The 16,925-nt window shown below is 46.0% G+C and overlaps 1 protein-coding gene across 1 annotated transcript in view; it reads left to right on the top strand.

Annotated features, from left to right (window-relative positions):
• Nucleotides 1-259: 259 nt before the first annotated feature.
• LOC144754167 (E3 ubiquitin-protein ligase TRIM39-like) overlaps nucleotides 260-16,925 on the top strand; it is an 89,656-nt gene continuing 72,990 nt past the window's right edge. Inside the window, exons 1-3 of the mRNA XM_078641749.1 lie at nucleotides 260-977; nucleotides 11,867-11,962; nucleotides 15,309-15,539. Coding sequence (XP_078497875.1) covers nucleotides 561-977; nucleotides 11,867-11,962; nucleotides 15,309-15,539 — 744 coding nt within the window. The 5' untranslated portion in view covers nucleotides 260-560. The remainder of the gene's footprint in view (nucleotides 978-11,866; nucleotides 11,963-15,308; nucleotides 15,540-16,925) is intronic.

Here is a 16,925-nt window from a genome sequence, read left to right as displayed (position 1 = left end):
GACACACCCACTGCACACAGAGAGGAGCAGACGGACAGACGCACAGACACACCCACTGCACACAGACGCACAGACACACCCACTGCACACAGGGAGGGACAGACGCACAGACACACCCACTGCACACAGGGAGGGGCAGACGCACAGACACACCCACTGCACACGGAGAGGGACAGACGCACAGACACACCCACTGCACACAGGGAGGGGCAGACGCACAGACACACCCACTGCACACAGAGAGGAGCAGACGGACAGACGCACAGACACACCCACTGCACACAGACGCACAGACACACCCACTGCACACAGGGAGGGACAGACGCACAGACACACCCACTGCACACAGGGAGGGGCAGACGCACAGACGCACAGACACACCCACTGCACACAGACGCACAGACACACCCACTGCACACAGAGAGGGACAGACACACCCACTGCACACAGAGGGGGGCAGACGTACAGACACACCCACTGCACACAGAGAGGGACAGACACACCCACTTCATAAAGAGAGAGAAACTGAAACTTACCTTCACTTCCTGCCTTTCTCCATCATGGCGGCGGCAGCTCAGCTCGGGAACCTCAAGGAAGAGGCCACTTGTTCCATCTGTCTGGAATATTTTAAGGATCCGGTGATGATTATTGAGTGTGGACACAACTTCTGCCGCTCCTGCATCACCCAGAGCTGGGAGGGAAGAGATGGAAACTTCCCCTGTCCAGAGTGCAGGGAAATATCTTCAGGGAAAAGCCTCCGACCCAACAGACAACTGGGGAACATGGTGGAAATGTTAAAACAGCTTCATCTGCCCCCCGTGAAGCCCCCGGAGGAGACTCTGTGTGAGAAACATAACCAGGCACAGCTGCTGTTCTGTGCAGAGGATCAGAGGATGATATGCTGGGTCTGCCGGGAGTCCAAGGAGCATAAAACTCACTCAGCAAGTCCTATAGAGGAGGCTGCAGAGGAGCACAAGGTACGTCTGTGGATGATCAGCAGAGGCGCAACTAGAACCAGATTTCGGGGGTGGGGGGGTGCTGAATCTTTGAGCAACATGCAGAATGCAGCTGCAGGGGCTCTTAAAAGGGTGAAACAACAGCAGGGCGTCATTAACATGCAAATGGTCTTTAAAAGACGTGTGAAATGCTCGGTGCGGCTGTGTGTGCCACACACGACGGGGGGGGGGGGGGGGCTGAAGCCCTTTGAGTCCAATGGGTGTTGCGCGCCTGGTGTTCAGGGATCACAAGTCACTTGTTGAGCCACGCCAAGGGGCAGTCGAAGATTATAAACTGTGTGTGAGTGAGAGTGTTCAGAGATCACAAGTCACCATTTCTATAAGGTGCCAAAAGGCGCCATGTCACTGTGACAACACATCTCCACTCCTGGATTTTGCTTTTTATATATCATTTTCATCTGGTGTGTTGGAGCAATAGGGTCAAGTAAAATGAACCAAGACTACAACTCCCAGAATGCACTGATATGTTAAATCAAAAGTACAGAAATTGGAATGTTTGTCCCGGTGGCCTGGGGCATCTTCTCCCCCTACCTGTGTATGCCATTGAGGAGGCTGCAGAGGAGAACAGGGTGTGTCTGTGGATGTTTTTGGATCATCATAACGCACCCGTGGGGCCCAAAGAGAGGTCTGTGCAAGGAGTGTATGTGATTATTCAAGATTCACAAGATAAGACGTTCTGTACGTCCTAGGAAGGAGTTGCAGATGAGCACAACGCGCGTCTTTGGACGATCACGATTCACAGTTGAATACATTTGTTAAGTCTTTAAGAGTGTACAATGTATATTTAGGGGTGTTGTCTGTCCCTAGAGAAGGCTGCTGAAAATTACAAGGTGTGTTTGTTGGTGTTTAGGGATTGTAAGTGAATCCACTCCATGAGGGCTTTATAAGAACCTGCAAAAGAGCACACAGTGTGTCTGTCCGAGCGCTGTGATCATGGGCCGTATACTGTGAGCCAGAGAGGCGGCCGCAGAGGATCAGAAGGGATGTGTGTGGGTGTTTTAGGACCTTACACTAGACTCAAAGGACTCAGGGGGGGCCGGGGAGGGGACCGAGGGGGACTACAACGCCCAGGTGCCTTTGCGGCCGGAAGCCGCCAACATCCGCGCCAGGAGGCGCATAAAATCATGGACACCCCCGTGTCCCGGGACCGCGCGCGGGCCAAGCCGGGCTAAGCCCGGGCAAAGGGCGGGTCGTCTAAGGACGGAAGAGGCCGGGCAGGGCCACCCCCCCCTTGGATGTAGAAGAGTGCAAGACCCTTGTTGCCTGTTGGACTGAGAAACATTATACAAAGTAAGACATTAAGTCTATTAGTCATCTTGGACTGAGCCCGGGTAATTAATAACATCTTATGTGGTATTGTCTAAGGTTATTGCTTGGGTGTTTGGATTTGCTAGGGTAGTGTGTATCGAGGAAAAACGGGGTAGTCCTCTTACATCAGTATTAACATCACCCACCCTATTTATAGCATGGCTAGCTGTGTGAAAACCCACTCATCAAAAGTTAAATCGCACAATACCCCCACTACTGAAGCCACACATCCGGAGCCTAACTTATCGCTCCCACGAAACGCACAGCCCACCGCAATTGACATCATGTTGCGGAAAGTTATTGGGGCAGTTTCTAGCGAGATCGTGCTCACAGAGAGACGCCTCTCCTTAACCCCAACGACTGACCCACTTCCTCCTCAGAATATTACTGACAGCGAGATAGTGGTGGTTTACCCCCAGGCTACTTTGGCGTCATCCGCATATGATATCCCTTGTGCCCAGATGCCCGTTGTGGCAGAAATGCTGACAAATGTACCCGATAAGGAAGAATCTAGCTGCAAAAAAAGAAGAGTATACCCAAAGAAGTCAGGTGCCAAAAAAATAAAAAGGAAGGCTGTCACATTGCCATCAGAGTACATAGATTTAGAGGATAGGGAAACCCAAGTAACAGAGGACCCTGTCCCGCCGAGGTGGATGGCCCAAATAATTACGGGCATACAAAACCATATAGAAATGTTTATTGCAGAAGGGAAGAAGTATGCTTGAATAACGGGAGAGAGTCAAAAGGGGATTTTGAGGAGAAACGAATAAGCTCATCAAAAGAGAAAGGGGACAAAAAGACGCGTTCAATCGAGAGGCAGAGAGGTGAAAAAGGAGAATCCTCACTCGAAAGCCACCTTGAAGCCTGGCGAAAGGAGAAGGATTTGTGGTATAGATGAAAATCAGGGAAATTAATGCCACCATTAGACTTAGAACGACGAGGAGAGAGAGATTCTGGACTTTTTGCCCTTCCAAAGAAATTTGGAGATGGAAGAATCAAGACGTTTGAAATAAACAGCAGGGATATGAACAGGAAGCATAGAGAGTGTATAAATAAGAATCGGAGCAACCATCATTTTAACAGAATCTAGCCTACCCCACCATGAAAGGAAGAGTGGATTCCATGAGGAGAACAATTGGTCAATACGCGAAAGGACAGAGGACATATTTAATTTGACCGAAGAAGCAATAGAGTTAGAGAACCAAATCCCAAGGTATTTAATCTTGGCAGTATTCCAGGCGAAGCCTGTAGAGGAGAAAAGGTGAGGAAGACAGAACTTCGTCAAAGGGAGAATTTCTGTCTTATCCGAATTAATTTTATAACCAGATACAAGGGAGAACTCATGGAATTCAGCCAGTAAAGGAGGAACGGAGGACTCCGGGTCCGAAATGAACAAGAGGATATCGTCAGCGTAGGTGGAGAGTTTTAACTGTTGGTCGCCAAATGGGAAACCAGAGATAGAAGAGTTCTGACTAATAGAGGACAAAGAAGGTTCAAGGGCCAACACAAAAAGGAGTGGGGATAGAGAGCAACCCTGACGAACGCCTCTACGAAGATTGAAGGAGGCAGAAAGTTGACCATTGACAACTTCTCCCCTTCATCTGTTTCCCGTGATTCCTTTTTACGTCAACCCATTTGGTATAATTCGCTTATTCTTGTTAATAACAGGCCTATTTGCTGGTCTTCTTGGAGACGTAAAGGCATTATATGGACTCATCAAATCTTTGACGGTACTGCTCCCTGTTTGTTTCCACTTTTCCGACTTCAATTTTCTTGCCCGCCTTCTTTTTTGCATAAATATACTATTCTCATGGGGGTGATTCTCGAGCGCTACTATTCTTTGCCTTCTATGTTACCGCTTGATCCTCCTTCCCCTCTCTCGGTTTTGCTTTCTACTCTTCCTAAAGCGTCCCTTGCCTCCCCTAACCCAGACCGTCCTAAATCCAAAGTTGAACTCTCTTGGGAGGCGGATCTGGGCTGTGTCTGGCCCACTTACCTCTGGGATAAACTCTGGCTCAAATCCTTGAAAGTTTCTCGCTCTGCCTCTTACGCAATCTCTCTTCTTTCTATATCAGACTCTATCTTTCTCCTATCTCCCTCTCTCTCTTCTCCTCTTCTTCTAACTCTGCCTGTTGGACTTGCAATTCACCAGATGCTGATCTTCTACACTTGTTATTCCATTGTCCCACAGTCTCTATTCTTTGGAAACAGGTTTGGCAGTGCATTTCTCAGATTTTCTCACTTTCTGTTCCTTTCTCACCTTCTATTCTTTTCCTAGGTAGTCTGTCTGATGCATTCACTCTACCATCGCATTCTTCTGGTCTCTTTGATCTCATGCTTGCACTCGTTTTTCAGCACATTTCCTCCAATTGGAAAACCCTTGCAAAAGTCTCCAAGCAGCATTGGTGGAATTCCATTTGTCACTTTCACAGACTTGATGTGTCCTTCGCCTCCTCTTGCAAACCGTCTCGTGATGTTGACCGTTACTGGCTTCCCCTTACTGTTTATCTAGATATTTCAGCAAAACCAAAGAAACCGCTCCCTATCACTTCTGAGAATTTTATGCCCCCTTAAATGGATTTGCTCTCTATTGTATTCATATTTTATTATGTGTATCTTCAGATGATGTTTATCAGTTTTAGGTTTCCTCCTCTGTTTTATTGAGATGTTTATCGAGCTGTGTATTCAATCTTTTTTGTTTTTCTTCCTGATTGCCTTTACTGCTTTTACCTCCCTTATTGCCTAGGTGTGTTATTTCTCCTTCTTTCCCCATTCACTTTCTCCCCTCTTTCCTTCTTTCCTCCCCCCTTTCTTCCCTCTAAAATTCATAAACTGGCTTTCGATCGCTTTAATTTTTTGACATTAGGAGTTCATATGTTTGCTTCTCAAGCAAACACATATTTGTATCCTACTTCCTTATGCCATTTGCTCATCTTTATTATATCAATAAAGCCTTTTCAAACAAAAAAAAACAAAAAAAGAAATGTTTATTGCAAGCCAGATTAAACCACTAGCTAGCAGGCTAGATAGAATCTTAAACGAACTAAATAAACGGGGCAGGACACAGGATACCGCTATGATCACTAAAACATCAACCAATACGGTTACTAGGGTCCATAGTACGGAGCCTCAATTATTGACAGAAATCACTAACCAAAGTAACAAGAATCAGCCTGTCAGCCAGGTACAAAGTTCCTCTAACACTACCATACAATTGGGTGTGGGTAACACCATGGGGAAAGAGCCAAAGGGTGCAGACAGGGGAACAGGTCAAGTGCCATTGCAGTCATGTAATAACAAGCTCCCTACCCCTAAACCAGTAGAGGCACCTCATATAAGGCAGGAGAGAACCGGAAGAAGTCTGACCTCCGTGCCTACCATTAACTTACCACCTGAAGCCTGCCCCTACGTGGTTGTACTGGTGGGGGTCCTGGAACTCAGGCCAGAACAGAAAGAAACACACAATGAATTAAAAAGTAAAATAACAAACTGGTTAAATCTGAACAGGCTCTTGCCAGAGAATAAAAGTGGGGAGATCCTCCATGTGAGAAGAGGGAACTGGCTAGGCACAAGAATTAAAGACACAACAGGTAATTGCATAATCGTGTACTTCGGGGACACAAGTCTAGTGGAACATATACTGTACAGCGGCTACATAAGCCCGATAAGTTCCATAATACCGCTACCATTGGGTTACTTTTATCCTGTGCATGGTGCTATGCTTAATGCAAGGCACTTGTTGGGTAGACCAGGGCTGGTTTCAAGAGCACACAATGCTACCAATTACACCTGGGAGGGCCGTATGTGGAATGAACAGGGTGCAGCAGAATGGACAAATAGATTTAGCCCCCTTATGTCCCTGGACGCGAACGATTGACTGTCTAGATCAGCTCACTATACCACTGATTTAATTGGGGCGGAGTTAGAAACCATTAGGATACAGGAAATGACAGAATCCACGACAGGGTTGATTGATGTTATTGTCCCACTACAATCCCCTGATATGAATCTGACTAATTTGCATGTACAGCATAAAAGGGGTAATATTCAAGAGTACGAGAACCAACATATCATTCAGGAAGGCCCCATTAGTGTAAAGGGGCAAAGGGTGGTTTCAGCACAACAACCCACGTTAGCCCAGGGGGAACAGTCTGTGATGGCAAGGTGGGAGGAAGGGTTGACAAAAGCACCCTCGGGACCAACAGATAGGATAAATGAATATTCACTAGAGGGGCGACTGAAAATACTGTCATGGAATGTAGCGGGTTTGGCGGGGAAGTTTGACAACAAAGAATGGCGACAATATATCAGTGGGTTCCAGGTTCTAGCTCTGCAGGAGACATGGGCGGTGGATAGCACCCTCTATCATATAGCAGGCTACAAATGTTTTTTTGTGCCTGCTCAAAAAGCTAGATCAGGAAGGGCACTTGGAGGGTTAGCGCTATATGTTGACCTAAACCTAGAAGGAGTTTGGACACTGCCCCTCTGGTCCTCACTTACCCTTCAAGGGGCTGGATTTACTGGGGGCGGCTGGAGGTTGATTTTATTCAACATTTATAACACGGGGCTTGCAATAGGAAATAATTCCCCGATTCAGGAATTAGACCACAGACTCACTCAGGAGCTAGCTTGCAAGAAAGGGGTTGTAGAACCTTCTGTTTTGGTGATGGGTGATTTAAATTGCCATTTATGCCCAAACTTGTTCCCATTGACTGGTGATTGGTCAACTTGTACAATCAAGAAGGGCTCACACTTCGAACATACTGTAGAGGGAACAGCCCTTAGTAAGCTTCTAAAATCTCACGCGCTGGAACACACGATCGACATGGTCAGCTTGGAGGAAGATGGATCTTTGACCCCTACCTTTAAAGGTAGAGATTGCTTCTCCTATATAGATTATATTGTGGTTTCCAGACTTTTCAGAAACTGTATTAGCTCGGTTAGGATAGATTGGAGCATAATCAGTGACCATAATCCCTTGGTTGTTGTACTTATAGATAGAGGTAGACCCGGATATCGAACTGAGAGCTACGGACCAGGGTAGACGACTGAGGTGGGCTAAAATCGATAGCAAAGTTTTTTATAAATCATTATTGGATAAAGGGGAAAATTTGATAGGGCAGTGCCTAGATCTAGAGATAGTGGGCAGCCCCTTGGTAGGGGCATTTCGGTCAGTCACTAGCCTGGTCTTAAACCTATTAAAGGCAAAGGGCCCTGGGGGAAATATCTCCCAACCAAGATGGTTTGATAACAAATGCTCACATGCACTGAGAGACCTAAAATCCAGCTTGAAAACCAAGCCAAGGGATAGACTAAGGATAATTCACTGTAGACAGATATACAAAAATGCCCTAAAACAGAGGAAGTCTTCTCTTCAAGCTGAAGCGTGGGCCGATCTAAGGGAGGCTGGAGAAAAAAGAGACCAGACAGCATTCTGGAGAATAATCAATAGGCCATGCTTCCAGGACAGTACCGCCCCAGACATAGGGACACATATCCTACCCGAACAGTGGGTGTCTCATTTTGAGGGCCTTTATAATCATGAGCTGGCAGGAGATGGGGGGGGGGGGGGGAATGCGGAGTACGGACGTTGAATTCTTTCTAGAAGAAATTACATGGGGGATCCAGGGCCTGTCCCGTAATAAAGCCCCAGGCCCTGATGGTACACCACCCGACCTATACCTAAGCAATGTTGACTTATAGGCCCCCATTCTAACAAGGGTTTAAAATGCGGCAGTCAAGTCTGAACTACCTCGCTCTTGGTCCACCGCAATAATTGTCCCTATCTTCAAGAAGGGTAATAGGGACAACCCTCAATGTTACAGACCCATCTCACTGATCGATGTCTCTGCCAAAATCCTGGGTCGGGTCATCCTTGAACGGTTAATTGACTGGACTGAAAAAAATAGCATTATCGTAGATACCCGGTATGGCTTTAGAGCAGGAAGGTCCACCAGCGACCAATATTCAAATCTGTACATGCTGGTGGCCAAATACACCAAAGCCAGCAATGAAGCCATGTATATAGGGTTTATGGATTTAGCGGCGGCATTTGACCATGTGAACAGGAGCAAGTTGTGGGCCATGATGAGTGAGATGGGCATTGACCCAGGTTTGATCAGTATTCTTAGGGAGTTACATCGGGACACTACTGCAAAAGTGCGCTATAATATGGATGGGGGGAATACTGAACCTTTCCGGTGCACCAGTGGAGTGGGACAAGGGTGCATTCTTGCCCCTTTCCTTTTCTCGCTCTACATTAACAATTTAGAGAGGTCCCTAATTGCCCTAAACACAGACTGCCCGCAAGTAGGCTCGCGCCATATACCGGTGCTTTTGTACGCAGATGACGCGGTCCTGCTTGCCCGCACCCAGAGGGGTCTGCAGTGTCTGATTGACGGATTCACCAACTTCATGGACACCTTAGATTTATCAGTGAATCTGAGTAAGTCATTCGTGATGCTGGCAGGCATGAATCCCTGCAAGAAATTTGTATATAAGATAGGGTCCCACACCCTAGAGAAGGTGCAGTCTTTCTCTTATCTTGGCCTGCTTTATGACGGGGCACTCAAATTTAAACCTCTAGTAGACGAGCGGTCTAATATCTGCCAATGGTGCCATAACAAATTTTGCCCGTAGGCTTCGCCTTTGCTCTCCAGAACAACTTATGAACCTATATGGAGCCATAAGCAGTACCAAAGCCACGTATGGTGCAGAAGTGTGGGGTTTTGCGGACATCAAGCAGTTGCAACTGGAGGAAGATAAGTATTTAAGAAGGGTTTTAAAAATCCCAGCAAGTTCCCCGGCAATAATAGCGCACAGAGAATTAGGCAGACCATTTATGGAGGATCAGGCCAATTATGGCATGGCTAAGAATCTGAGGAAACCCAGAAGCTGACCTGAACAGACTAATTATGAGAGACTGTCTGAACATGGATAGGAGCCAGCAGATCCCGTGGCTTAAATATGTTAAGGATACTCTAGAAGATGTAGATGAGCTGGATCTTTTCAATAACCCTAGAGCAGTATCGAACCTGGAAAAATTGAAGATTAAAAAATTGCTACTTGATCAGTTTGATACACGTAGGGCACAAGTGGAAGCCTCGAAACGCACAGTCAGATCCCACTGTCTCATTAAGAATAGTGTGGGCATGGAACCCTATTTGTATCTGATGCATAACGCCCAGGATCGTTTTTTAATGGTTCGTTTTAGGCTCAATTTATTACCTAATATACTGGCTGATCCACCAGGTTTTACTGTAACCATTGAGCAGAAGGGTGGCTGCGACAATAGGTCTCCGCAGGACACTCTTCATTTTGTACTTTTATGTTCTTATTATAGGCCCCGCTGACGGAAATTCTTGGCAGATATTTTAAAACAGGCGAAGTTTCGTCATGCCAAAGAAGCCCTACTGTTTTTACAAAGAGCTAATGACGCATACACCTTATTTTGTATAATGAATTTCATTAAGGTATCAGTTAGGCTGAGAAACACTAGAGGGTTGAGCTAATCAATGTTAAATATAAGCCTGTTTCTACCTTTTATCTGTACTGACTTTTTTTACATGGAGTTCAGAGATTGTATTTAATTTGGTTTTAATTGTAGATATGTGTTTTTATTATGTTTTTTTATTCATCGAATAAAGATTACTGAACTGAACTGAGTTGTCGGTGTCAGAAGACTTAACGCGACAATGCAGGGTGTAGCGCACCGGCTCACATAGATATATACACAGCAGAAGAGCTACAGCAATCCATTGTGACGCGCACAGGCTCACCAGGGCAGTGGTTCAGATGACTCCCCAGCGGTGCAGGGTTCAACAGACACAAAGTGAAGTGCAGGTCCTGGCGCTAGACTTCCATCGTCATTGGGCACAGGGTGAAGATCTCCTGTAGCTTCAGCTGCTTGAAGCTCGCTGCTTCGGGGACCCCGCACAGGATGAATGACCGTCGGGCCGGGATGCGATCACCGGCTCCTGGTCTGGGGGAGCTCAGAGTCTTCGACCTCCTCACCTCACGGTGCTGAGCACTGAACTGGGCTCAGGACAAGCCCCCCCCACCCCCCATCTGACCCCCACCCTCCTCACAGGCAGTCCACCGGACGCGGGAAGTAAGCCCTGCGCCGCTTGTTTTAGCCTTTTTGATACCAATACAGAGTGGACTTTTCTGGGCAGCCCGTGGGAACGCTTTTAAGCTCCTTTTAATTGTGTGATCTCCTTAAATCTTTTGAAAATCAATATATTCTGCACCCTGCACTTTACCTGCTTGCTGGATCAACTACCTGGTCCCGCTTCATGATTGCTGCCGTTCAGGAGTGCAGGGTGGTGTTGGGGAGACCTTTGACCAGGGCCTTGTCCCCACCCCCATGGGAGAAGCCTTGTACGTTTGTTCTAAGGTCATCTTCCAGGAGAAACAACCTCTTCAAGAGAGGACATTGGAATCAAGCTTTCTTGGCATTCTTTGTCTTTCTTTCAGTGTGTTGCTTGAAGAGAGGTCTGTGTCGGGGGGGGGGGGGGTAAAGACCGATGGGTTTACGTTAGAGACCCAGGCTTAAATCTGTGGCTGTTCTGAGTTGGTGGCATAAAGGAAGAGTTCAGTCTTCGTGGGGTTTAACTTTAATACATTAGTTCACATCCAAGACTGGATGAGATCAGGGCAGATGTGAGGATGTCATTGGGTGAGGAGATTTAAGGTAGAGTTGGGCATCATCTGCATATTGATGGATCTTGATGCTGCTGTCTGTAAGGATGGATCCGAGAGATCCCATGGAGAGGTTAAAGATGAAGAGAGAAAGGAAGGAGCCCTGAGGTACTCTGCTGGAGACAGGGCATTTCTGTGATCTTGTGAAACCTATTTGCATGAACTGGTGCCAGTTTGTGAGGTAGGATGTGATCCATTTCAAGACAGTTTCTTAGAATCCCATCATGTTTTTTTGTGCGTTGATCAGGGCCAGCTGGTCGCCTGTGTCGAAGGCTGCAGAGAGGTCCAGGACCAGGAGGTCAGGGTCCGTTCTTGTCGATGAGGAGGAGGCTGTTGTCGACTACTTGGAGTGTGGCTGTGTCAGGGCTCCATTCACAGTTATTGCACTTAGAAAACGTGTTTGCTTAGATATTTTCACTTGGTTCTGTGTTGTTTTGGAATGTTTGATAATGTCTCTAGGACAACCTTTCTTCTTTAGTGTCAAGTCTAAATGTTTCCATGCTTTAAGCATAAAGGGCCCGATTCACAGAATGAACTTAAGACTAAATCCTAAACTTACTACTATTTGGTATTCACAGAATGCACTTACTACTTTCGGGATTCACAGAATGAACTTACTACTTTCGGTATTCACAGAATAGATTTAAAACTACTAACTTTACGGCCGCACTCAGGCCGGAAATTCCGGCCCGGGGGCGGAGCTTCCGGCTTGGGGGCAGACATTGCGGCCAACGGTACGTACAGTCTGGGCACTTGTGGCAGGTAAAGGAGTGACTCTTTTTTTGTAATTAAGACCACACTCTACAGATCTACACTTATTTCTTGCACTCTCATCCCTATAGGTGAAACTTCAAGAGTGGCTGCTTGTCCTTAAGAAACAGGAGGGATATTTTCTGGAGTCTAAACTCAAGGAAGGGGAACAATATAAAACCATGAGGGTGAGTGGCTGCAGTGAGTGCTGTGACTCTTTGTCTCTGTATATATCTGTGCCCATGTCTTTGTGTGGCCTCTTAAAGTTCAAGACACAGGCGCTGATGAGTCACACTGCAGACTGGGTTATGTTCCTCACCCGATAAATATACTGACCGGAGTCATTGCACCTGGATATTGGGGCTGAAATCGGACAAGGGCTTGTCCTAAAAAACCATAAAATCAAGGATTACTCTTCTGACCTTAAGGTAGTATGTGCATACACACATGTGCATGGTGTGTGTTAGAGTATGTGTGCAGTAGTGTGGCAATATCTGGCTGGGAGTACCTACCAGCATGTGTGTGTGCATATATGTGTGTGTGCATGTTCACGCTTAGGGATACGCGTCTAAGTATGTGTTCATATATGGATGGACCTGGAGTTATCTTTGGGAGTACATGCATGTCTGCGCGTCCCTACATCTGTCTGTTTTTTGGGCATGGATTACTGCTTGTGTGTGTCTCCATATTCATATATACATTTTGAGCCACAGAGTATACAAATACATGTCCTTATCTTTATGCATGCGTGTTTGAGGGTTGTGTATGCTTTAGTCTGGATTTATTGGCTGTAAGTTTGTACCTACATAAGTGAATGCCTGCCTGTGGGCTTGTATATCACAGGGTCTGGTGGCATTTGTGAGTGTACCAATACATGTTTGCATCTGTGAGTTTGTGACGTGTATGCATGAGTCTGGAGTTATACATCCATGAGATTTTATATGCATCTGTGTGTGAGTATATATGTTTGAATGTGTGTCTCTGAGTCTGTGCATGCATAGACTGAACGTATCCATCCGTGAGTTAGTACAAGGTTTGTCTGTGAGTCTGCAAATTAATGTGTGCATCTGTATGAGTGTGTACCTCTGTGGGTGTGTGTGTGTATGGATCTGGAGTTACCTATCCATCCATCAGACTGAGCAAGCCTGGTGTAAAACCCTTCCTAAACCAAGGTTTTAGCAATGTAATCATTCTACAGTATTGTATATACATCATCAAACCACTAAACATCCAACAGAGTTCATCTAAGTGATAAAGCGAGCATGGGAGCTCCAACATTGTGTAGATGAGTTTTAGCCCACAAATAGTTCATCAAATGCCCTCTAATCTTAACACGTTTCTGGACATGTACATTCCCTTCTTCAGGACATATGCATAGCTGACTGGAATGTCCCAGGATAACTAGTGCACATTTTTTAATTTTTTTAATTGTATTTATTGATTTTTCAGAGGTTTGTACATAGATCCTTGACAATAGTGAGTGTACATAATATCTTTCATACAGGTATACATAGAACACTGATGGGGTACAAGGATATAATAACAGCATTACACATACTATAGAATTGTGGTTTGTTGTCAATGTCCCATCGGGAACTCAAGATCATATTAATTGTGCAAATATATCACCATGAGCATTGTTAACATTAACAAAAACAACTGTCCGTAATTTACCATTCATCTTTGACGATTATCTATCTTGTGCGCAGGTCTGATCATGATCGGGTTTGTATGCGTACTTAGCGACATGAGGTTTCGGTTATGTCTGCAGTGTGTGTGCCACAGTGTGCGACCTCATGATTTGGGCTTGGAGATTCCTATTACCACACATGTGCTGCACATCCACCGTACGTACATGTACTGGGCATGCACACTGAAGGTTAGTGCAAGGGCCTGGGGCTCACACCGAAGCAGTACAGTAGACTGTACTTTCATCCGACACAGGAAAGAGGTATGGTCATAACTAATGAGCCAATAAACTTAATACGCTGCCACCACCACTTTAGGTGGCTAACCAAGGACAAGAGAAGTAGTGTCATCTCGGTTATGAGGGCACGCTTGGCACGCCTTTCCAGGTCACCAAACAGGTACTGTTCTGCGCTTCAGGGAGCTATAACATTACAGTTTTGCACAACACAGGAACACATTCCTTATTAACACTGGTGATACAAGGACACAACCCTCTTCCAAGGAGAGAGCTAAGAAGTGCAACCCTCTGCCAGTACCAGTAACATAATACAAGAGCACAACACTACCAGGACTGGTGTCACATCACAGGAGCCAAACCTTCTACCTGTATACTAGTGACACGTACAGTAGCACAACCCCCTACCAGCAGTGGAGACATACCCGACTCCACAAAAGGTCTGACTCTAGTCATTTTTGATGATGCAAGAGAAACACCACTCTCTCCACTGCTGAAACCCTCCTATTCCTACTGGGGCGAGGCGTGCCTCGCCTGATAACACACAGGCTCCTGCTCTAAGCCACAGTGTGACATACCTCACCTGATAACTCACAGCCTCTTATCTTAGAATAGGACAAGATGTCTAACCAGTCTCCTCATTCATCTTCTACAGAAATCGCTGAATTACCTTCAGAAACATTGATTTATCTGGTAATTCTCCATTTTGTAACGGAATGCACATACATTAGTTATGATTTGGAACGGGCAAACACATCCATTGTGCTGGCAGGACAGGGGCAGTCCGCACTCCCCAAATCTTGTCTTCCATCCCTAAGGGCTAAAACTTCATGGCACCACTTCTTTTACATCATCTTTTGACTTCAGCCTGTCTCTGGGTGTTTGACTGTATCTGCCTGCAGTGGGTTCTCTCCCTTGCACTCGCTGCATGGATCGAGCGACTCTGCCTGCAGTGGGTTCTCTTCCGTGCACTCACTCCATGGATTGAGCGTTCCTGCCCCCAGTAGGTTCTCGTCCTTGCACTCGCTCCATGGATCGAGCGTCTCTGCCTGCAGTGGATTCTCTTCCTTGCCCTTGCTGCATGTATCGAGCGACTCTGCCTGCAGTGGGTTCTCTTCCTTGCACTCGCTCCATTAATCGAACGTACCTGCCTGCAGTGGGTTCTCTTCCTTGCACTCGCTCCATGGATCGAGTGTCTCTGCCTGCAGTGGGTTCTCTTCTTTGCACTCGCTCCGTGGATCGAGCATCCCAGCCTGCAGTGGGTTCTCATCCTTGCACTTGCTCCATGAATCGAGTGTCTCTGCCTGCGGTGGGTTTTCTTCCTTGCACTCTCTCCATGGATCAGGCTTATCTGCAGCTGCACAAATTCTGACATCTCTACAGTTCATGAGGTGTCTGAGGGAAGGGGGAGGGCAGGAGTGTGAGAAGGATGGAAGACGATAGAAGGAAAGGTATTAAGAGATTGCAGTTCCGAAATTAGGAAAAGCACATTAGTGGTCTGATTTTTGAAGGAACTATCAACCCCTCTACCCTCCTCCTGGACTCTGACTCTAAGGACGGCTTGTAGAAAGCTTTTTAATATCTAAACAACTTTTCTTTGCTTCTGACAGAACAAGCTAAGAACTGAGAAGAATAAAATTGAATCTGAGTTTGAAAAGCTGCGGCAGCTCCTGAAAGAAAATGAGCAAACACTGCACAGAAGACTGGAGGAGATGGAGAAGAAAATGACCATGATAGAAAATGCAAATATCACCAAACTGTCCAATCAAATCACCGCTCTCAAGGCCCTGATAACGGAGATAGAAAAGAAGTCTGAGGCGCCAGCGTGGGAACTCCTGAAGGTGAGATACTGTTTGGGAAATAAAACAGAAGAAGGAAGTGAAATATTCATATTTTGTGTGCATTATTAAATGTATGAGTGGAACACGTATGTCCTCCTATCGGGGTCAATGCACAGTGACCCCACACACTCTGAGAGCCGCACACAATATACAGACATGGATAATTTACATTGTCCTTCTTGATGCTTTGAGCCCAACTCAATGTACAAACTGTGAAATGTACAGTCACGGTTTACGGTGTGATATACAAGTTAATAACACATCTATATATAAATTATTTATGTATTTTATCTATGAGGGAGAATGCAAAACACCAAGCAATTCCAGGACAGTAAATAATATATGAAGACCGCGGAGAAAAATGTGTTAAAAGTTCGATAGAAATGGAAAGCTTAATGAGAGACAACACCTGAGAGAATGGGAAAGAAACCAAATTTCTCGTTTTCCAAGAAATTTGAAAACATTTCTGTTCTAATGCGGTTACTTTTCTCCTGATGTAGGTGGTCACCAAACCGATTGTTAGGGTGAACAGCTATATAACTGGGAATCTGGAATAGGTAATGGCAACTCACTGTTTTTTTTGTCACCCCAGGTAAAGATAGAGATTGCCACAGAAAACTCTTTAGTTTGAAAAATAGTGACAATTTAATATGACGGGTAACCCTTGGTTATATTACAGAGTGTGCAAAATGAATCCGCAACTTGCTGCCCGCCAGCAAAAGAAATTTGATTTATGACTGTATTATCTTGACACCCTGAACAGCAACCAAATTCCTCAACAATATGGCTTAGGGTGGGCTTAGAGGTATAAATTTCCTTATTGTGGTCATACGCTGTCACTTTAACAGTGATGCTCTGCTCAGATAGTTTGATTAGTTTACAGCCAAGAAGCTTCCAGAGAAGTAGCTCCATGTAAAGGGCACTAGTTGATGGTGACAGAGATTATCCAGGACATACCTCCAAGGTTGACCGAGAGCATCCCTCGGAGGGCGACAGAGAGCATCTCTTTTATGGTGACAGAGAGCATCCCTCGGAGGGCGACAGAGAGCACCCCTCGGAGGGCGACGGAGAGCACCCCTCGGAGGGCGACGGAGAGCATCCCTCGGAGGGTGACAGAGATCATCCCTCAGTGGCTGACAGAGAGCATCGCTCAGTGGCTGACAGAGAGCATCCCTCCAAGACTGATAGAGAGCACCCCTCTCTGGTTCGTACACACATGTAATTCACCAGTTAGTCTAAACACATGCTCAAATGCCATTTCTGCTTCTAAGAAAATAATAGATAATAAACCTATGCTTCCCCTGTTGACCCATTTGGGAATCAAGCCCACCACCACCAATATAGATAAAGTTTGGCCCATAGTTTTGCGCCAGTGTTGAGAAATGA

Source organism: Lissotriton helveticus, chromosome 5_1 (genome assembly GCF_964261635.1).
Source record: "Lissotriton helveticus chromosome 5_1, aLisHel1.1, whole genome shotgun sequence".
Lineage (NCBI taxonomy): Eukaryota > Metazoa > Chordata > Amphibia > Caudata > Salamandridae > Lissotriton > Lissotriton helveticus.
The sequence above is the reverse complement of the archived record's forward strand: the minus strand, read 5'-3'. Positions and strand labels throughout refer to the sequence as shown.